The sequence below is a fragment of the Sorex fumeus genome, unplaced genomic scaffold (genome assembly GCF_029834395.1).
Source record: "Sorex fumeus unplaced genomic scaffold, SorFum_2.1 ptg000032l, whole genome shotgun sequence".
Classification (NCBI taxonomy): Eukaryota; Metazoa; Chordata; class Mammalia; order Eulipotyphla; family Soricidae; genus Sorex; species Sorex fumeus.
This window is the reverse complement of record NW_026606089.1, coordinates 11,980,497-12,001,632: the sequence shown is the minus strand read 5'-3', so window position 1 is coordinate 12,001,632 and position 21,136 is coordinate 11,980,497. Positions and strand designations below refer to the sequence as shown.

Sequence of the window (21,136 nt, the reverse complement as noted above, 5' to 3'; positions counted from 1 at the left end):
GCATCTTATTTTGACCTCACCTAAGGAATCATCTCAGCTATTACCTAGGGCCACTCAGCCAGTGCCTCAAACAGCAGCATTTGAATCTGCCTCAAGTCACTTTCATCCCTTTAGTGAAATCCTTCAAGATTCCTGGTTTCTTATGTGGTGCATTTGCTTCCGTGTGCATTTCTGTAATCCTTGCAGCCATCAGAGAATTTGGCCACCAGATTCTCACAGGACTAGAGGAAGAAGAGATTTTTCCCTGGGGCTTCCCACTCCCGACCTAACAGCAGGGACTTGGGAGAATAAATGCCCAAATCACCTGGAAGAGCATCTTCGCAGAATCAGAATCTTTCACACTCGGGTTTTCTCGGCCACCCAGGGCCAGCCTCTCCACACACACTCTTTCACACTGTACCACAGCTTCCTCCTGTCCTTTCAGAGGACAAAGCCACCTCCCTCCCCAAGGAGCAAGACAAAAGCCACTTGGTCAGGTGACAATTTAATAGGCTAAAAAAACACACACACGCAAAAAACTGCCCCCAGTCTTTAGAGAACAACAAGAGCCACATGTGGGCCAGAGCTGAAAGCAGAGGGTACATGTTGGGTGGGGGGTCGGAGGGGGGAACCAGCGGGCGGCAGTCAGCGATGACTGAAGAATCCTTGTGGATGGTTATATTTAAAAGGCTTCATCCTGCTAGGACCCCTAGAGAAACCGGAGAGGAGAGAGCAGTTAAGACCAGGCACTCTGGACTGGCAGAATAAATTATGGGTTGGCTGCACAAGGGAATACTGTGCAGCTATTAGAGGGGAAAAGGGAACTTTCACAAAAGCAGACTGCAGAACACTGAGTAAGGTGTGAGGCCAGTTTTGTTCTTTTCCTTTGGGAGGTGAGAGGCTCCGAAGCATCGGTCAAGCAATCCAGCAGGGCTATTCCTAATGATATCTGCCCCAGATAAATGGGCTGGATGGTTCAACGGTTAGCCCCGGAGCGGTGCTGCTCAGGCCTGGTGTACTGGGGGACACAAAGGCTAAGAACAGACTCTCGGATCTCACGAGTCACAGAGTTAACTGGACCCGTGTCACCAGCAATGCCCCATCCCAACATGCTCTCACAGGAAGCTCAGTCCTTCGGGAGTGAAGCAGCAGGAAATGAAAACCCGCCATGAGAGTTTCCTGCCCTGGCTGAGTCCGTGAGAAGAGCTGCTGAGGTTTCACATAGCCCAAGAGGGACTGTCAGTCCAGGAAGGCACCGGAGCAGAGCCAACAGTTCCGCCTTCCAGCAGTCGCGAAGGGGCAAGTTGCTATCACAGAATGCAGAGAAGCAGGCCAGGTGGGGTGCCAGACAGGCGGGGGTGGGGTGGGGTGCTGGTGCAGGGCCGGGACTGGCTGCTAGAGAATGGGGGTGAAGAGAGGGTCAGACTCTCAGACTGATAGGGGACAGAGACATATTCTGATGAGAATTCTAGCCTTCTCCTTCCCAGATCTACTCGTGCTCAATTTCAGGTTCAAAAGGGAAGAGGTTGGGGCTGGAGTGATAGCACAGCAGATAGGGCATTTGCCTTGCATGCAGCCGACCCAAGTTCGATTCCCAGCATCCCATATGGTCCCCTGAGCACCGCTAGAAGTAATTCCTGAGTACAGAGCCAGGAGTAACTCCTGTGCATTGCCAGGTGTGACCCAAAAAGCAAAAAAAAAAAAAAAAAAAAAAAAAAGAAGAGGTGCCCAAGCAGTGAACTCAAGTTTTTTTTTTTGGGGGGGGTGGGGTGGGGCTGCGGTCATCCTCAGCAGCACTCAAGGGGTTTTCTGGCTCTGCATTCAGGAATCACTCCATCACTCCTGGCAATGCTCGGGGTACCATATGGGGTGTTGTGGATTGAACCAGGGTCAGCGACATGCAAGGCAAGTAAGTGTCTTACCCACTCTTCTAACACTCCAGCCCCAAAATGGTGTTTAAGACCATAAGTCAGGGGATAAAAGACAAAGACAGAAGCCACCATCTGAGAAAAAAGGAAAAATGGCCAGAAGCGCCCTGAGCCCAGACACCCTGAGTGCCAGGACCCCAGGACTGGCTGTCCTTTTCTGTTTTAACCATCCTGGAAATTTTTCATGTGCTAACTCTATTTGCCAGGGGTTAAAAGGGACTGAGCAATAGTACCACAGGCAGGGCGCTTGCCTTGCATGGGGCCAACCTGGGTTTGACCTCCCAGAATCCCATATGGTCCCTGGAGCTCCTCCAGGAGTGATCCTTGAGCACAGAACCAAGAGTAATCCCTGAGCACTGCTGGGTATGATCCAAGAACAAAACCAAAAGTTTGCTATGTACTCTAACAACCATCAAAAGCATTTACAGGGGCTGGGGTGATAGTACAGAGGGTAGTGTTTGCCTTGCACACGGCCAACCTGGGTTCAGTTCCAAGCATCCCATACAGTCCCCAGAGCACTGCCAGGAGTAATTCCTGAGTGCAAAGCAAGGAGTAACCCCTGTGCATTGCCGGGTGTGACCCCAAAAGTCAAAAATAAATAAATAAGCATTTGCAAAGAGCAGCTTGGTAGGAAAAGGGCTTGAGGGAAAGTTTCAGGAAGGAGGGAAGCAAGCTCCACTCAGGGAATGTGGCAGAGCTGAGATGTCCACTGTGAACAGAGATGAGGAAGGCACAAGCTGTACAGGCTGCACTCCAAGCTCTGCCCAGGGCACCCAACCCGGGAGGAGCCGCCCAGAATCACCGCTCCTGCCCACCCCTCACCGAAAAAGTCGAAGGCACATCTTCTCCTGCGGAAATTCCTTGGGCCCCTCCACGCTGTCATCATGGCTCTCGGTCTCCAGGTAGACGTCCAGCAGCACGCACAGCCGCTGCAGCTGGTTGGTCAAGAGTTGGTGGCCGGGCCGGGGGCCGCACAGCTCCTTATAGCACACATTCACCTCGCTCTCCATGGCCTGTGCGGGAAAACAGACAATCAGCGGTTCCTTTGTGAGGGCAAAACTGACGCCACGACAAGCTGCAACTAACATTTAAGTCTCAACTAGGCCTCAGTTTCAACTAGGCCTGAGTCCCTGAAGCACGACTTGCAATTTCTGGTAAACTCCCAGCTGAGTAATGTGCCTACATAAGGAATTGGGAATTTGGGTCTGGCCGGTCATGAGGGGTCACTGTACCCTCCTTAGAAACTTTCACTCACCATCGTCTAATTGCTGGCCACTGCTGTAATAGGGCCAATGCTAAAAATAGACCAGTGTATACACACTGCTCTTAACTCTGAACCCCACATAAACTGCTTGTGATTTAGAGTTGGGGTACTTGTCAAGACTCCACTATGTTGGATGAGACTTGGACCCTCGCTCGAGCTAGCAATGGCTCAGGCTAGTAATAAAGCTCTTTTGCTTTTGCATTATCGGGTGTGGACTTGGTCTCTCCGCAACTGGGGATCCGAAACTCGGGCACAACACCTTCAGGTTAGCAGGTCCTGGCTCACAGCAAAGCCTACCGGTGTCTCTGCACAAACACGCCCGGTCAGGCTGCACTGGCCTGACCTGGGGGTCCCTTTCTTCGGGATAAAGAGGCTCTCCGAATTCCTACTGGCAACTTTCCCTGCCTACAGATAAGAGAGGGAAGTATAAAGAGAAGGAATCTCAAAACAAGATCCAAGTCAGAGTTTAAAAGAGTGCTCAGAGGAGAGAGACAGCCAGGGTAGGAGCTCAAGGGGCTGGAGTGCATGCACTGCACACAAGAGGCCCAGAATCAAACCTCAAAACTGGGGTCACAGGGATAGCACAACGGGCAGGGTGTTTGCCTTGCATGTGACTGACACAGGTTCTACCCTGAGCACTGCCGGGTATGACCCCCTCAAAAAAAAACCAAAAACACAGAGAGGTCTTTTGATGGCTCTGGTGTCTGGGACCATGGCCCTGACGGAGTAGAGAGGGACAGAGACAGCGATACCCATACACTGATGGCCAAGACAACTGGAATACAGACAGAGAGATACACACACCACACACGTGCAGTCACAGTCCTGACTATAGTTTCCACACGGGGCTCCCGTATATAGCCGAGTGTCCAGTTTTCCTCTGCTCTTGCTTCTGAGGACAGCTGCACCGTGTGTGACAGACAGCCCTGTGCAAAGAGAGTGTACTTTCCCATCCTACTTTGAGTTCAGATTTTTAATTTCCGCAATGGTTTTTTGGATTTATTGTCTCACTGTTTTCCTCCTTTACATAGTATCCCTGTCCTTTATAGTAATCATATAACCATACCTTTTATGTATTCATACAACAAAGAAAAATACTAAAGAAAACTCCCAGGAAAAGTGTTTTCAGTATTCGTTCTTTGAATACTTATGGTAGAAACTACATCAAGAATGATTGGCTGGTCTTTCCATTCCACCTTAAAGTGACTCATTAAAGGCTTTTCTAAAAGTGTTCCCATACTTCTTAGATGTGTAAATTTTTTTTTGAATCTTAAAGATCACACCTGGACCATGTAATGCTGGGGATTCAACCCAGGTGTCCTACCTGCAAAGCTTATACTCCAGCCTGCTAATCTCTTGGGTCTAGAAATACAAATATTTTTCCCCTGTTATTTTTGGGTCATACCCAGTGGTGAAGGGTTACTCCTTTACTCCTGGCTCTACACTCAGGAATCACTCCTGGTGGTGCTCAGGGAACCATAGAGGATGCCGGGGATTGAACAAAGGTCAGCCACATGCAAGGTGAACACCTGTACTAACTGTACTAATAACACTCTGGCCCCAAGACAGACACTGACTTTGATCCCCAACTTCCTAGTCTCCAACACTGAGAAATGAATTGTTTTGAAAAACTTATTAATAAGATACAAGGGGCTGAGAGATGGCTCAGAGATGGCTCAATCCCCACTACTGCCCACATGCATGAAAGGTGATCCTGGCACTCTGCTGCCCAAGATCCCTGGCCCCGTGAATCCTCACCACACCTCAGCCTGGCATGTGAGAACAAAAACTCACAGTGTGACCCCCAGCATGCAAGGACAGGACAGAGGCGTGATTCAAAGTGGGTCTTCTGATCTTATCAGAACCCTTGGAAGGGTTCTCCTTGCACGAACCCACCGGGGTTCCACTCCAGAGTAGGGACCTGAGTTGTCTTTATTTCTTTCATCTGATAATACTCAGGGGTTACTCCTAGCTCTGCCCTCAGTCAGGAATTACTCCTGGTGCTGCTTGGGGGACCATATGGAATGCGAGAGATTGAGGCCGGGCCAGCCATGTGCAGGGCGAGCACCCTAACTGCTGTAGTCTTCTCTGGCCCCTCTTAATTTCTTGGTTTGTGGCGCACACCCAGTGGTGCTGGAGGCTACACCTGGCTCAATGCTTGGGGGTTACTCTGGGTGCTCTGGCACCCATGCAGCGATAGGGAATGAACCTAGGTCTCCCACATGCAATCCATCACTCCAGCCCCCTGAGCTATCTCTCAGCCCATATTTATTACTTTTCAGGGGCCATTCCAAGCACTCCTCCGCCCAGTAGTACAGGACTAATAGTTTGGTGTCCAACATGGCACTATCGTGCTCGGAGGCCATGAAGGGCCGGGGACGGATTTCAGGGCCTACCACTTGAGCTATGTCCCTGGTCTCTAAAAACAACAATCTTTTGTATTTCGGGGACCATACCTGGTGGTGCATGAGGCTACTATCAACTCCTGTTCTCAGAGGTCGAAACCAGAGTTTGGGGACAATGTGATGATGGGGACTGAACACAGGCTTCTGCATGCAAAGTTTGTGCTCCAGCCCACTGAGCTGCCTCTCCCACAAGACAAGCATTTTTTTATTTTGTTTTAGGGTCACACCTGGCAGTGCTCGGGGCTTATTCCTGGCTCTGTGCTAAGGAATCACCCATAATGGTGTTTAGAGGATCATACATAGCGCCAGGGCTGAGCTAGAATTGGCAATGCAGCACCTCAGCCCTTGTAATATGTCTTTGAACCCAAGACTTAATTTTTTTTGTTGTTTTGGGAGGCCACACCCAGCAGTTCTCAGGGCTGACTCCTGGCTTTGCACTCAGGGATCACTCTGGTGGGCTCGAGGGACTGACCATATGGGATGCTGAGGATCAAACCAGGTCACCTGCACATAAGACAAGTGCCTCACTTCTGTATTATTGCTCAAAACTATATTTTTTAATTTTTTTGCTTTTTGAGTCACACCCAGCGATGCACAGCACTCAGGAATTACTCCTGGCAGTGCTCAGGGGACCATATGGGATGCTGGAGATCGAACCCAGGTCAGCTGCATGCAAGGCAAATGCCCTACTTGCTGTACTATTGCTCCAGCCCCCAAAACTATAATTTTTTTTTTTTTTTTGCTTTTAGGGTCACACCCAAAAGCGATGCTCAGGGGACCATATGGGATGCTGGGACTCGAACCCGGATTGGCCACATGCAAGGCAAACGCCCTACCCGCTGTGCTATCATTCCAGCCCCCAAAACTATAATCTTTTAAGGCAAATATTCATATTATCTTTCTTCAATAATTGGAGAGATCTGGGACTCCAAGTTAGCAAGTAGCTGAAATGGTTCTGAGCTCGCTCTTCTCATTACCTCCAGCGCCTGCAGCAAAGGCTACCCATCTGGCAGGCCTGAATCCTGGGACTTATGCCAGCTGCAGCTCCTCAGCTGCAGCAGGTCCTGTCAGTGCCCAACGTCCCTGGGAGCTCTCTGCCCCTCCCGTCAGCCCAGTGGGGTCTTACCCGAATATTGTCATCATTGCTGTTGTTTTTTTCCCCTTTCCAGTTCAGACAAAGCCGGAAGATGGGTGGGATGGAAGAGTAGCCAGGGTTCAAAACCACCGCAGCCTGTAGTTTGGCTGGGAAGGGAAGGGAGAAGAAAATTTAGTTTTGAAATCCAGTCTGCCAGTCATATCTCCCTCTCCTCCCAAACCCCCATACCTAAAGCTAGCTCAGGTGATTCATAATATCCGCCCAGTGTTGAGTATGCTTCGACACTAACTTCTGCTTTTGTTTTGAGATTTGAGTATGACAATCTCCGCCATAAAAGCGCTGAACGTGAAGTCCTGCTGGGCTTGCCCACTCTATCTACTCCTGACAGAAGTGTGTGGTTTTTGTGGGGGTATACAGGAAGGGCCCACACTTGGCAGCGCTCAGGGCTCACTCCTGGCTCTGTGATAAGGAATCACTCCTGCGAGTGCTTGGGGGGCAGCATGTGGTACTGGGGTTCAAACTTAGGTCCTGGCAGGCTGCTCATTTATCTCCTCCGCCGAGTGTGTGTTCTGAATGTGGTGCCAAGGATCGAACCCAGAGACCCAGACATGGAGGCCATGAGCCACTAGACCCCCGAGTTTTCTGTACTTCATCCATTCAATTATGCAAAGTTCCTAACTAATCTGTTGTAAAATGATGTAAAGATCATGTATATTTGAAATGGTTAACCCCTTGTTCACCTAAATTGTAATTTGAATTTTTCAAATTCCACAATTTCGTGAAAAAAAATTCTTGCAATTAGTGAAAATTTTAATTTATGTATGAACTAGAAAACTTATTAGTTCTCTTTATTTTCACCTCCTTAATTAGGGCTGGAGCGATAGCACAGCGGTAGGGCGTTTGCCTTGCACGCAGCCAACATGGCCGACCCGAGTTCGATTCCTCCACCCCTCTCAGAGAGCCCGGCAAGCTACTGAGAGTATCTCGCCCGCACGGCTGAGCCTGGCAAGCTCCCCGTGACGTATTCAATATGCCAGACACAGTCACAACAAAGTCTCCAATGGAGACGTTACTGGGCCCGCTCGAGCAAATCGACGAACAACAGGAGGGCCTTTACCTCGAGCAATTAGAAAGCAGAAGTTAACACTTTCCAATGAATTACTATCACTAGTCTTTTCAGTATCTCATACTGCATATCTCATGCTTTTTCAAAATACGACCTTATGTCATTAAAGATGAAACAGAAGTGTTTTTACATAAGTGTGCAGAGTGCCAGGGATTGACCCCACGGCCCCATACATGGAGGCTAGTAGTGCTCCAACACAGAGCTACATCCCTGACCAGTGAAAGTATTTTTTCAAAAGGGGAGAGGATAGGAAGTAAATGTATTCATTCCAAATAGTAACTATTCTCTTTATTGGGGACTGAACCAAACTGGGTTAGCCTCATGTAAGGCAAATGCACTACCTGTTATGCTATCTCTCTGGTTCTCTAAATATCTATTTTGAGGGAGAGAACAAGATGAGATCAAAGAACTTCATTTGTACCCAAAATACTTAATTTTTAACGTAATAAATCTGTTTTGTTTTTGGGCCACTCCCAGCAATGGTCAGAGGTTACTCCTGGCTCTGCACTCAGGAATTACTTCTGGCGGTGCTCGATGGACCATAAGGGGTGCAGGGGACCTATTGCAAGGTCAGATGCATACAAAGCAGCGCCCTACCCACTGTACTATCTCTTTAGTCTCTCTACAGAATAATTTCTTTATATTTTTTTGGCTTTTGGGGCACACCTAGCAATGCTCAGGGGAACCATATGGGATGCCAAGGATTGAGCCCAGGTTGGCTAGACAAACACCCTACTCACTCTACTATCCCTCTGGCCCCCAGCATAATTTCTTAAAAGCACAAATAAAAAAAGGGGTTGAACATAGCAAGCACATATATGAACACAAAAACCAGGCAGACGACGCCTGGCAAGCACCAAAACCCACTGAGTGAGCATCACAATCAACTATATTCAATCTTTCGTCAATGCCACAACACATAAAAAAAGAAATAAAAATATTAAATAAATAAGCAGGGACTGAGCTCAGTGGTAGAGTACTTTCTTCATAAATATGATACCATGGGTCTAGAGAGATAGGACATATATGACATGCAGCAGGGCTTACAACCACGCACCAAGGCAAAGTTACCATGGCGGGAGTTTAGGCGCCGTCACCACTTCCTCTGTGAGAGTTCCACAAATGTTTCCTTTTTGTGGCCTCGGATCAAGAACCAGTGCGAGCCACTGAGCACTTACCTGTGCCCCTCTCCACGAGCGCCATGTAATAGAGATTGGTGTCCCCAGCCAGTCCTGCCTCCACAATGTCTTTGGTGAAATGCAGCTCCTAGAAGTCACCAAGCACAGCGAGTGGCCTTGCTGGCTCCTCTAGCCAAGTCCCCTGGCCTGTAGGGGGGAGGGCCAGGAGCTGAAAGGTGACAGGGGCCTGAAGTCCCCAGGACAGTAGGGACCTGTTATGCCTCCACCTACCAGGTAATCATCATACGCAAGAGTCACCCACTTCACCAGGCGAGAGACGACCTTTACAGGGAAGAGGTACTGGCAGTCGCTGGTCACTGGTACAATGCCATGTTCTGAAAGAAAGCAAGGATGGTGTGTCACAGATAGACCTCAGGTGCCACAGCTGGGAACTTGTATCACAACCTCTGGAGGGCTTTGGACACCTGCCCATCATCTCAGTACACTGCCATCCAGTAGGTATGTGGGTGCCAGGAACTCAGCCTCCCAACCCCAGTGCCATATACTTGTGGCCCAACCCAGGCTGGCTCTTCTCGGTGCCTTGAGTCAATGACCGCCAGGAACCCTCACCCGCAAACACAGCCAGAACCAGTATCTGTGCTTCTGTAGCAGGGGCTGTCCATTACATCATACAGCTGAGAGGGCAGCGTTCTCTCAGCTGACCTTGACAGAGGAAAGGGCTTGAGTGTTCTGTGTCAGTTCCTCTAACGGAGCAGAGCTGAAGAGCTGCTTCAGGGTAAATTCCTGCTGGCGTTTCAATAAGCAAATATGCCAAGACAGTGACCATCATCCACAGTGATAATCATGCAACCTTGGAACGAGCTGAACTCAGCAATGCTGACCTGAGAGCACAAGGACGGGCCCAGAAAGCAGCAGGAGGGGTCCTCCAGAAGAGTCTTGCAAACCCAATGCCTTTCCTCACACTCGTTCTTGTTTTGGGGCCAAACTCAGCGGGGCTCAGGGAGAAGAGTTGGGGGGACACGTGAAGCGAGGTAGTTAACTCGAGACTCCTAAATGCCAAGCATGAGCCCAGCTACTGAGCTCTTCCTCCAGTTCTCTGACACCTCTTTGAGATCAGAAAGACATTTACCAGTCTACAAATGCATTGTGCACTATAAACCCTTGACAAGTAGCCACCGAATCAATCAATGCAGAAACGCCCAAATGCAACTTGGTCAGTGCGTAACTAGAATCAGCCAGGAGCACTCAGTCTCTGCCTGGGGGATGCCAGCTCAGCAGGAGGGGGCAGCTCCCTTTCCACTGCATTCTCTAAGCTGAATGTCAGCTCCACACAAACATAGAGGCTACAGTGCATGGCTGGTCCCCAGCGCATGGGCATGGGAAATGACAGGAATTGGGCTCCAAGTAACCGTCAATCAAAGGCACATCAATCTGACAGACACTGATCAAGAATGAGCTGCCTGCAGTTCTCTAGTGCGCCCTACCATGCTGAGGCTGGCTCGCTCTGCTGTCATCAGGACGCAGGGAACCCGAGGGAAGGGCTAAGTCGTTTTGGTCCCTGTGCTGTCTGGGTGGTTTTCAGGCCACCACCCTAAAGCCAGCTTACCCAGGGATGCGAACTGCTTGTGGAGGGCCATGCGGGACTGCACCCTGGTCCTCAGCAGCTTCATGGTGCTCTCCATGTGGCTGGAGCTCAGGGAATGGTCAGCGATCACGGTGTGCTGTGGGCGACAGCAAGTGGCACATACCTCAATGCTCCCCATCCTCTGCTCCCGCCACTGCCCCCAAAACATGCCTCTCTGGGACCACCCACACCCTGAGAGGGACACTTCCTGGGAATAGCAGGGCCACCCTGCTGCATCAGGACAGAAGCTATGTCCCTACACCAACGAAAGCCACTGCGTTGTTAAAAGGCCACAGGCTACGCCTGAGGAAAGAAAGGCGGCGAAGGCCCGAGAGTCCTGTAAGGTTCTGCTGATGACTCAGTTCTGCTCTCTCTGGACACAAGACCCAGGGTCAGAGTTGAGGTGCCCCGAACAAGAGGTCGTGGACTTGCATCTAGAAGGCTGCACTCAGGAAGAAGGCAAAAGGCACTTAAATACTTGTAGACGTCAAACATTTTTTTTTTTCTTCTTTTTGGGTCATACCCTGTAACGCTCAGGTTACTCTCGGCTCTGCACTCAGGAATCACTCCTGGTGGTGCTCGGGGCACTATATTGCATGCTGGGGATCGAGACTGGGTCAGCTGTGTGCAAGGCAAATGCCCTACCTGCTGTACTATCACTCCAACCCCATACTTCAAACATTTCTGAATTCTGAGTGGAGGGAGGGCTAATCAGAGCACTGTCAGGAAGCAACCTGCTAGGTCAAAGGTCAAAGCCTGTCCCTGAGGAACCTTTCTGGGGTCACTGAGAGAGGAGATGAAGGGGATTATCTCCAGAATAGTGCACACACCTGGGGCTGCTCTTTGGGGAAGTGGAGGCCGCCCAATTTCTGTACCCACAAGTATGGGTGACCGAGGTCAAGTACATAGTCTCGCAAAGTCAGGATGCTACAGGAAAGAACAAAGAATGCAATTGTTTCAGAACTCATTTCTCCAGTGCCCCGGGGTTTGATCCCACCCCCCTCTTCCAGTCCGCCCAGATCGGCGGCTCCCATAAGCTCAGCTGGGCTCCTGGCCCGGCGGCCCGCAACGCCTCTTCAATTCACCAAGTCCCACCTGGGGATTTCATTTTCTCCATTTGCACTATTATTCTTTTCCCCCCGGCAGCTTTCTACTGAAAAGCAAATCTGGATAAAATGGCAGTGGCTCTGATCACTTCACAGGCCTCAAATTAATAAGGTATTAAAAAGATTCATCCTCTGAGAATTAAAACGTTAAGCATTCTAACTGCATTGTGTTCCCCAAGACTCACCCCTTGCTGCCCTTGCCTGCCCTCCTGGACCCCCATAAGCAGGAAGGGGCACATGCTTCTTTCTCCTGACAGAGCCCCCCCCCCCCCTTACCACCCTAGGGTGTTCCTTGCCCTCCAGGGTTGGGTTTGAGCCTCCGGGAAAGATCTGAAGCAGAGATGCTGGGGAAGAGAAAAAATACTGCTGACTCACCCAACTTTATCAAACTGATACTGATTGGCTGGATTTGGAGTTTTCTTTCCATGGTCCCCAGGATACAGACAGCTCAGGACTGAGTCAGGAGATAGCAAGTCCCTGAAAAGGTTGAATATTGTGGTGAGAATGCGGGTCTGGTCCCCTCCCTCCCTCAAGGTACATTGGTAATGATGCCTCCCTGGGAACTAAGGCCACCATTTCTGAATGCTTTTGCATAAATATCCTTTATTTATTTATTTTGGTGGAGATTGTGGGTAGAGAATTTCTCAGGCACTGCTAGGGAAGCCATTTGGTACTGGGGTCAAACCGAGGGCCTTGTGCATGTTAGACATGGTTGTGAGGCCTCAACCACTAACCTGGTGATGTGCCAAGGTTAGTCCTGGCTGGGAGCTCAGGGGCTGCTCCCAGTGGTGCCTGAGAGACTATGGGATGCCAAGAATCAAACCCAATGTTCCAGCCCTTTGAGGTATCTCCCAACCGGAATTAGTGATCCTAATGATCCTGTTTTTTTTTTAATATTTTTATAAATTGTTTTGATATTTGGGCCACACCTGGCTGGGCTCAGAGCTTATCTCTAGTTCTGTGCTCAGGAATCACTCCTGGGAAGGCTCAGGGGACCACAAGGAGTTCCGTGGAGCAAATCCTGTTCAACTGCATGGAAGGCAAGCACCTTATCCGCTACACTATTTCGCTGGTCCCGTAACCAAACTTAATAAAGCAAATCTGGGGCAGGAGCAGTAGTACAGTGGATAGAGCATTTGCCTTGCACATGGCCGACCCGGGTTCAATCCCGGGTACAGAACCCATGTGGTTCCCCAAGCACTGCCAGGAGTAACTCCTGAGCATCACAGGATGTAAGCCCCGTCCTGCCCCTGCCAAAAAATAAATGAAGTAAATCTGTCCTTGGCTAGGGATGAAGCTTAAACACACATGTCTTTTTGCTTTTATTCTTTCAGGTATTAGTCTACAGACAGAGGTGCTCTGGGCTGACTCTTGGCTCTTTGCTCAGGGATCATTCCTGGTAGTACCTGGGAGACCATATGAGGTGCTGAGGATTGAACCTGGTTGGCTGCGTGCAAGACAAGTGCCTTACCTGCTGTTACAATCTCTCCAATCCCAAGTAGATGCCTTTATGTGCAAGGCATGGGGTCAATTCTCAGCCTCCCAAAACTGCGGTACTTCTACCTCCAACTTGATTTCCTACAAGGACTGCACTGCCAACTAGTAACCCTGTCTACCCCAAGAAAACACTAAAATAAAAGCCAAAGATTCTCACCTTGCATGCAGCTAACCCCAGTCTGAATCCCTGGTACAACAGATGACCTCTTGAGCACCTTCCAGGGTCACAATTAAAGAGAACCAGGACTAGGCCCTGTGCAACACCCAGTGTGACCCATACCCTCTCCTACCCACTCTCATCTCAAAAGACACTGCAACAAAAAAATCTTTTTTTTTTTTTTTGCTTTTTGGGCCACACCCAGCATTCCACAGGGGTTATTCCTGGCTCATGCCCTCAGGAATTACTTCTGGTGGTGCTCGGGGAACTGTATGGGATGCTGGGAATCAAACCTGGGTCGGCTGCGTGCAAAACAAATGCCCTCCCCGCTATGTTCTCGCTCCAGCCCCCAAAATATCTATCTTTCCAAAACTTATATGGTGACCAGGCCTTACTCCAAGAAGCAAAGTCCTATAGCATCAGAAACAGAAAAAATACAAGTTTTCACAGGAACAAGACAGACTCCTTTCTATACCAGAAAGGACAAGCGTGTAGCTTTGCTGCTGTGTCTACCGCACTCTGATCAAATCTCATGCTGATCACAGAGAAAAAAGGTTGCCTTTACATTCCCAGAAGAAGAGCATCACGTGCATGGAAGTCAAGGTGACCTGGTGCTATAAGCAGAGTGACAGCGACACCACTACCGCCCACTGGAATGGCTAGAGCTCAGCCTGTAATTAATGTGACAAGCAGAGAAGAGAGAGAAGAGATGGCTGGGGGAGGTGGAGGGGGAGTAATCCGATCACAAAGAACAAGCAGACCCACAGAGGGGAGGAGGGATGTTCTTCCATCTTTCCAGGAATAGCATCAAGAACAGCTCAGGAGGCTTGGCTGATCTTGGCATGCGCGGCCCCAGCATGTGGCGTGTCTTTGGGAACTTAACACCAGGACAGTGACGCCTTCTGGCTCTTATTTTTTCGGTTGGCCCAGAATCTCCCTGGACCTCAGGGGGGACTCTGTCCTCTTTGCTGCCTGACATGGAGAACCAACTGACAATCAGTAAGAATTCTGGGCTGGAGAGGTAGTATAGCAGGTAGGGTGTTTGGCTTGCACGTGGCTGGCATCAGTTTGATCCCCAGCACCCCATATGGTTCCCCGAGCCCACCAGGAATGATCCCTGAGCACAGAGCCAGGAGTAAGCTCTGAACACAGCTGGGTATGGCCCCAAAACAAACAAAACTGAAGTCTGACTGATGAATTACAGTGACCTAATGGGTCAGAGCAATAGTACAGCAATTAGGGCATTTATTTGCTTTGCACACAGCCAACCTGGGTTTAATCCCCAGCATCCCACATAGTCCCCTGAACACTGCCAGGAGTAATCCCTGAGCATCACCGGTAATGAAAAAACATTCTAGAAAATAATTATTTATATGTTTTGCAGGGAGGGCACATCTAGTGGTGCTCAGGGCTTACTCCTAACTCTATGCTTAGGGATCACTCCTGGCAGAGCTCAGGCAACCACAGGGATGTTGGGGATCAAAACTGTATCCAACACATGCAAGGTAAGTGCCCTACCCGCAATACTATCACTCTGGCCCAAGAGTTAAAAGATTCTTAAGCTAATTGTGACTTATGGATCTTTCAGAGATCCACATTCAAAATCCAAACTACAAACAAAAATAGTTGGGTTGACGATATAGCTCACAAGCAGAATGCACTGTCTATGGGAGGCCTGGGTTCAATCCCCCAGTATGGCCAAGGGTGACTCCAAGCACAGAGCTTGGAATAGCCTCTAAGCAGTGACAGATGTGGTCCAATAACAAAAAATGAAACAAAACTAACAAAAAAGCACCTGAGAAACATCAGGGAATGGGGCCAGAGCAATAGTAGTGGGTAGGGTGCTTGCCTTGCATGTGGCCAACCGAGTTCAATCCCTGACATCCCCTGAGTAAACGAAGAGCAATTCCTGAGGGCAGAGCCAGGACCCCTGAGCTGTGCCAGGAGTGGCCAAAAAAAAAAAAGAGGAAAAAAAATTAAACAGAAGAAAATTAGGTAATATGGGGTTAGAGAGACAGTTCAATGATCTGGAATGCACACTTTGCATGTAGGAGCCAAAAGTTCAATCTAGCACTACAAAATCCCCTAAGCATGGTTGGAAATGACCCCCAAGCACTGAACTGGGAACAGCCACAAGCCCCACTGGGTGTGATCCAATAACCAAGTTCAATAAAAAGAGCAGGGACATAGATTAGCCCGGATGGAGTGAGGAAGGCCATGTGGTGCCAGGGGTTAAACCCAGGGCCCCAGGCATGCCAGACATGCACTCCAACCCTTTGAGCTGATCTTTTCGGATCATACCTGATAGTGTTTAGGGGAACCAAGCAGTGCCAGAGAGTCAAATTTGGGGCGCGTTCAAGCCCTCTGAACTATCTCCCTGGGTCTGATCTGACTCTTTATAAGCATCTGGGTGGAAATAAGAGAATTAACCATCCTGGCCCCTTGGTCCCAGTGCTTGAGATTATTACACTGCACAGAGACACTCCAGGTGACATTGACTCTGTTCCCTTCTGACCACAGCAGAGGGAGCAGAGTTTGCCCCTGCAGACAGACCTCCTAGTCTCACTGCACAGCCAGGACTTTGGGTCACGTTAACTCCCTGGCCACAGTGGAACTCCTGTCCTGAATGCTGTGGCCTCTCAGATGCCCTGCCTGCTAGCAGCTGGGCACAGGCCAGGTTCAGTGCACACTGAGCTCCAGCTCCTCAGAGAGCTCTCCAGGGTCCTACTGCAGACTTGCTGGGAGCTCAGTTCCCGGCACTATGACAGGTGTGAGATATGCCATGTAACAGCTGCCTGTGTACCTCTAGCCAAGATTCCTGGCTCCTTGAGTCTGCTGATCTCTGGTTAATTGTATTATTTCCACCCAGATGCTTACAAAGAATCAGATCAGACCCAAGGTAGCCTGGAAGAGGTAGGGGCTGTTAAATGCATGGTCTAAAACCAGGGACAGGGCTGGAGTAACAGTACAGTGGGTAGGATGTTTGCCTTGCATGCGGCCAACCCGGGTTCGAGTCCCAGCATCCCAAATGGTCCCCCCCAAGCACCGCCAGGACTGATTCCTAAGTACAGAGCCAGGAGTAAGCCCCGTGCATTGCTGGATGGGGCCCAATAAGCCAAAATATGTTAAAAAATTAAAAAAATTAAAAATAAAACCAGGGGCACCTCCTTACCAGGCAGCTGTGAAAGGGACTCATTCTACCAGGCACCAGACTATGTCCCTCTATGGGCTACCCACCGCTGAGAAGTGGACAGAGCAGGGCTAAGGCAGGCCAGGGGAGCGACATTCTCTCTGAGTGAAGCTCTTTCACCCTCAGTTTCCCCTGCACCTGCTCTTCTCACTGCTGTGAAAAGCTGGTATCTGGCTTCCTCCTTCAATGTGCAGTATGCTGCCATCACTCCTCTCTGTGCAGTAAGTGGACTTCAGCAGTGGAAGTCAGTGATTTCTAAACACCAGTGACGGGCCAGGAACCAGAAAGCACAACGGAAGCCAACAAAGCTGTGAGCACCTCAGCGTCAGACTCAGGGGGGAAACTGAAGGGAAGCAGGCCAGCCCAAAGGTTCCCACCCTGCGAAGATCCACCCTCCACAGTACCCTACTATCCAGTACCCTGCACTTAAGGGGGTGATCAGCTCCGACGCCGTGGTCACTTTGGCTTTCACTGTCATGATGTTGAGGTTCATGAGGTAATAGAAAGTCAGGTGAATCATACTGTCATCTGCAGGGAAAGAGGAAAAGAAGGGGCCATGGATGAGTTGAACAGCAGGCAGGGTTAACAGCATGGAACAAAAAAAGAGTCAACAAGTCTTTGGGTCCAGGACAAAGATACAATGTTGGGCCAGGAAAGGCAGTTCTACAAATCCTTCACTCCCCAATCCAAGAGTTGTGGAACTTCACGCGGATGAACTGCTTTGCTTCTAACAAACACGATGTGGAAAGAGACCGACCAGTGGGCTGGAGAGATAGTAAAGCAGGTAAGGTGCTTGCTGTGCATGTAGATGCATGGGATCCTGCGCATCCTATATGGTGCTGAGTGTAGAGCCAGTAGTAACCCCTGAGCACCGCCAAGTGAGCACTCTCCCCCCAAAAATATTGGCTGGTGGGGCCAGAGTGATATGACAGCTGGTAGGGTGCTTGCCTTGCATGCAGTCAACCTGGGGTTCAATCTCCGGTACCATATATGTCCCCAGAGTCATGCCAGGAGTGATTCCTGCCAGGAGTAAGTACTGAGCATGGCTAGGTATGGTCCCCCCAAAAACAAACCAAATGACTGGTGATGGTGGCTGAGTGGTAAAGCATGTGTCTTAACCTCCTAAGATCTGGTTCAATACCCAGCACTGCAAAAAGCAAAAAACAAAACAAAACCCCTCAGGCCAGAAAGCTAGCTCTGCTGGCTGAGCGCATGCTTTGCAGTCAGGAAGCGCAGGCTGGATCCCATGCATGGCACTGCGTGAATACAGTGTTGAGATTAGTCCCTGAAATCATCTACATAAGGAGACCTCTGAACTGCCAGAACTTGGCACCTACAGGGATCTAACTTGCTAGGTGTAACGAGATTGTCAGGACAAGGGAGCCAACCTTTGCACTTCAGGTCCAGTATGACGGACAGGGGGTGCCTCTTCAGCATCTCCTTGCGCTTGTCATCCAACTGAACTCCCAGCGTGGGTCGCCGGCGTTTCTGGACAGGGAAAGAGCCAAGCTGATGAGTCCCCTTCTCTTCTCTCTTCCTGCTGGCCAATGCCTCAGCACTGCTGCCTGGGACCCACTGCTTCCACTCTCTGGCTGCCGCGCTCCCCTGCGGCCCTCTCTCAAACCTCTTCTTCTGTTTCCAGGGAGCACAGCACCTGCCCAAGTAGCAGGCTCCCAGTCACTGCTTGGCAGCCCACAGAAGGAAATGGTTCTCACCGTGGTTTGTTCCTCTTCAGCATCCGAGTCGCTTTCATCATCTGTAGGCAAAAAGAGACGTGAAGGCGTTTCTGAATTTCTGAGATGGAAATGGGCCCTGGGCCCAGACTATGTTTTATACAAAGAGGTCTGACTTGCGCTCTCGCTCTCTCTCTCTCTCCAATTATTTTTGTGTGGCAGAATGGAACCCACAGCTCCACACATGTAAGATAAGCACTCTATTTTTGTTTTTTTGGGAGGGGATCACACCTAATGGTGCTCAGGGCTGACCCCAGCTCTGTACTCAGGGATCACTTCTGCCAGGGCTCAGGGGACCATATGGGATGCCTGGGTGAACCATGTGTAAGGCAAGCAAGCACCCTACCCACTCTACTATCGCTCAGGCTCAAGGTAAGCACTCTACTTCTTAGCTCATCCCTGGCTATAAACGGTTTCTTAAAAATAGTCAAATCACTACTTTTTATTCATTAAGTACAGTAAGCCAAGAATATAAAAAATTATCTACAATTTCACCACTCTTGTTTTTAGTGTCCTTCTATGAGTCACAAGCCCCTCCATGGGTGGTAGAGATATGATACAAGTGACAATCAGAATAATAGTTCACATCAACTGAGGGTGGGCTATGTGCTAAGGAGGAAACAAAGGGCTTTATAAGCATGACTCACTTAATCTACATAATAACTGTACAAGAATAGAACGTTATCATAGTTTGTCGCCATATTCTATAGTGTATTACAAACTTTTTAAAAAATTTCATAAAGTAGTTCACAATATTTGATTACATTTAATATTCGAACACCAATCCCACCACCATTATACCTACCCACCAACATATTTCGGATGTTTCTATCCTGAACCCTAATCCCTGCCCCAAAGCATAACCGAAATAATTTATTTTTTATTGTTTGTTATAAAAAACACTGAAAATGCTATAAAAAAGTTTCCTTAGGGGAAAGAGTGTGAAGATTGTTATATTTCACCCAGGGGCCATTAAACCCTTCTATAAGAGATCACTGACATGTTGTTAAAGGTTGAGCCTTGATTGCAATCTTCTTTTGACAGGTGAGTAAACTGAGGCTCAGCACTACTAAAGAGCTTCCTTGGGATCACGAGCTGGTGAGTTGCAGGGATGAAATTAAAGACTATGCTCTGTGGCTGTGGGAACTGAGCATAAAAGAACTGCGTTCTTTCCTGCCCCTGAGGACTTAGGTACTAAAGTCAAGGCCCGTGCGCCTAAGAACCAGCAGTAATTTGCCAAAAGACAGCACTGCCCATGGCTAGGATCCCTGGAACTGCTAAGACTGGGGGAAGCCTCCTAACCAGCACTTACCTTGGGAGTCCTCGGGAGGCTTGAACAGAGCCTTGGCTTCGTCCACGCTGCCTTCGATAGCCACAGACAATGTCTTATCTGGGAGGAAGAAAAAGCTTCCTGTCATAGGTGCTAAGGGAGGGAGCTCAGCAGTACAGCAGGCCAGCCCTGGACTGCACCTCTCTGGCTCTGTCATAGCTACAGGCTGACTGGGGATGGAAGAGCAAAAGTTCTTTATACAGATCAGAAGGAACCAGGTGGGTTTTAGTCTTTTTATTTTTTGTTACTCACCAAGAACAAAGAACCCAAAGAATAGATTCCTGGGCAAGCACCAACTGGGACTCTGGTAAATGCCTCTCTTTCTGGGCACACATGAAGGCACAGGAAAGGAATCTGAGCCTAAGGCTGGAAGCACGTGATACTCTTCTGTCAGTGTCGTAAGGATTTCTGTGCAGAAGACCAGAACAGTCTACATGCCAGAACCTACATCCACCTAAATGCTTCTTCTTACTTCTTTACCAAGAATCTGGCCGGCGCCATCAAATTTAATTGGGAGGGAGGACAGTGGGTAGGGACTTGGACCCTGTCGTCCAGTCCCAGGCCTGAGTCCCTGCCCAAATAATTCCACACATGAACCTGCAAGCTACAGCACTGTTCAGAGTCTTAAGTTTCCACATCTATAAAATCGGAAGTTGACAAGGAACTTTCCAGCGGGGTGGTGAGGTCCAAACGAGCCAACCCTTCAAATTTCAATCATAAAACTTTTATGTTTAAAAACTAATCCTTTATCTTTATAAGAATCCAAAGGCACGATGCTATCATTACTCGCTACTTACAAATGAAAAAGATAAACTGAGGCTGAGAGAAGTAAAGAGACAATACAAAGGAAGTAGATAAGCCAGGACTCCAGACAGGTCTACTCTAAGTGCTCCGTTCACAAGGGTATAGACAGACACAGGAGCCTCAAACACTTACCCTCAACTACACCAAACTTCTCCCAGGCCACTGAGTTAGTAGTCGCAGGAGGCCAACCACTGCACTGTCTCTCATACCCCAAAGCTGACATGAGCTGTCACCCCAAATAAGTTGCCCACTCCCATCAACCAACTGGCCAGTGCCAGGCTGTTCTTTTGAATAGTTTAACCTTAGAATTCTATAGTAAGATAGGAAAAGGTATAGGCGGGCTTTTAGATGCAAAAGAAAAGAAAATTACTCACCCTGTCTAGAGGGCTGAGAGGATTTCATATGAGCTGATGATGGAAAACAGGAGGGACAACAGAGTGAAGGGAGAGAGGCAGAAAGACAGGAAAACACAAGAAGAGAGAGTGATGTGTCGGTGCCCGTGGCTGAGAAGAGAGGCCTGCCTTGAAGCAGTATGTCTGATGCAGTGGGGTGGGAAGGAAAGTTCAGGTATTAAGTGAAAGCTGAGTAGGGTCAGATAAGGCCTCCAAAACAACTCAACAACCTTCTGGAAACGCAGGGTGGGCTATCTTTAAGCACAAGGAAACACTACCCTCTCCCTCAATAACACGTGGTAACCACATGCAGCCCCCTCCCCCGGTCTAGGAGCACGGCAAGAGCCTGAGAAAGCTGGCTGGGCC

General features: G+C 49.2%; 1 protein-coding gene across 2 annotated transcripts in view; it reads right to left on the bottom strand.

The window, feature by feature from the left end:
* Nucleotides 1-465: 465 nt before the first annotated feature.
* Nucleotides 466-21,136, bottom strand: part of THOC5 (THO complex subunit 5) — a 37,127-nt gene continuing 16,456 nt past the window's right edge. Inside the window, exons 8-20 of one of the 2 annotated variants that reach the window (XM_056116502.1) lie at nucleotides 20,753-20,785; nucleotides 19,557-19,634; nucleotides 18,227-18,267; nucleotides 17,900-17,999; nucleotides 16,931-17,039; nucleotides 12,043-12,144; nucleotides 11,392-11,488; nucleotides 10,544-10,658; nucleotides 9,208-9,311; nucleotides 8,977-9,064; nucleotides 6,703-6,818; nucleotides 2,730-2,920; nucleotides 466-688 (exon numbers count right to left, since the gene is read on the bottom strand). In XM_056116502.1, the coding sequence (XP_055972477.1) occupies nucleotides 625-688; nucleotides 2,730-2,920; nucleotides 6,703-6,818; nucleotides 8,977-9,064; nucleotides 9,208-9,311; nucleotides 10,544-10,658; nucleotides 11,392-11,488; nucleotides 12,043-12,144; nucleotides 16,931-17,039; nucleotides 17,900-17,999; nucleotides 18,227-18,267; nucleotides 19,557-19,634; nucleotides 20,753-20,785 (1,238 nt within the window). In that variant the 3' untranslated portion in view covers nucleotides 466-624. The remainder of the gene's footprint in view (nucleotides 689-2,729; nucleotides 2,921-6,702; nucleotides 6,819-8,976; nucleotides 9,065-9,207; nucleotides 9,312-10,543; nucleotides 10,659-11,391; nucleotides 11,489-12,042; nucleotides 12,145-16,930; nucleotides 17,040-17,899; nucleotides 18,000-18,226; nucleotides 18,268-19,556; nucleotides 19,635-20,752; nucleotides 20,786-21,136) is intronic. The other variant, XM_056116503.1, reaches the window with a different exon arrangement.